This window comes from Corvus brachyrhynchos, unplaced genomic scaffold (genome assembly GCF_000691975.1).
Source record: "Corvus brachyrhynchos isolate BGI_N302 unplaced genomic scaffold, ASM69197v1 scaffold10, whole genome shotgun sequence".
Lineage (NCBI taxonomy): Eukaryota > Metazoa > Chordata > Aves > Passeriformes > Corvidae > Corvus > Corvus brachyrhynchos.
The window spans coordinates 8398463-8399309 of record NW_008236180.1 but is presented as its reverse complement, the minus strand read 5'-3'; the positions used below and the strand labels follow the sequence as shown (position 1 = coordinate 8399309).

Below are 847 nucleotides of genomic sequence, written 5' to 3'. Positions count from 1 at the left end.
GCTGCCCCCCAGCCCGGAGCCCCCGGGTCCCTGCGAGGCGCCGCGGAGCGAGGAAACTCCAGTCGGCACTTGGGGCTTGTGAAGAACTGCGATCCAAGGCAACTTTTCACTGTCTCCGCGGTGCTGAAAACAAGAGCGAAGGAGACCCTGGTTGTGTGTGTTGGTGTTTACAAGTGGTTCAGGATAGGTAAAAAGAAGATGTCGGGTCGCCGTGTCGCTGCAGCGTGTGACAGACGACAGCTGCCCCGGGGCATGGGGAGCATGGCAGCCCCGCTGCTCGACCCGCGCCCGCTCCGGCTGCCCTTTCTCGAGGCTGACGTGAGTAGGACTCGGGGAGGGGACGGTTTGCGCTGGGGACGGGGCCGGGCCCGCCCGCAGCGCTGGACAGCAGCGCCAGCAACTTAATTCCCAGCCCGTTCACGTCGCCGTGTTTGGGATCCGGGGTCTGGCGGAAGCGGCGCTTCGGAGCTTTGCGGCTGCGACACAAAAGAACCCCCGGGCTCCCCCCGCGCCCGGTGGCGGCCGGGCCCGCGCCGCTGCCCCGCCCGCGATCCCGCCCCGAGCGCGGCTCTGCGGCCTCCGCCAAGGCCCTGCTGCTCCGGGAGGGGGGAATGGGAATGGGGAGAGGGATCCCCGGAAGGGGGAACGGGAGGATGGGCCCTCGGGATCCCCGGAAGGGGAGGAATGGGGAGAGCGACCCCCGGGATCCCTGAAAGGGAGAATGGGGAGCGGGACCCCTGGAAGGGGAGGAATGGGGAGAGCAACCTGCGGGATCCCTGGAAGGGAGAATGGGGAGCGGGACGCCCAGAAGGGGAGGAATGGCGAAGAGGGACCCCCGGAAGGGGGG

The 847-nt window shown here is 68.7% G+C and overlaps 1 protein-coding gene across 1 annotated transcript in view; it reads left to right on the top strand.

Moving 5' to 3' along the window:
* The first annotated feature begins 6 nt into the window (after positions 1-6).
* The window catches only part of CSTF1 (cleavage stimulation factor subunit 1), an 8277-nt gene continuing 7436 nt past the window's right edge, over positions 7-847 (top strand). Inside the window, exon 1 of the mRNA XM_017735907.1 lies at positions 7-402. Within this exon, the coding sequence (XP_017591396.1) occupies positions 199-402 (204 nt within the window). The 5' untranslated portion in view covers positions 7-198. The remainder of the gene's footprint in view (positions 403-847) is intronic.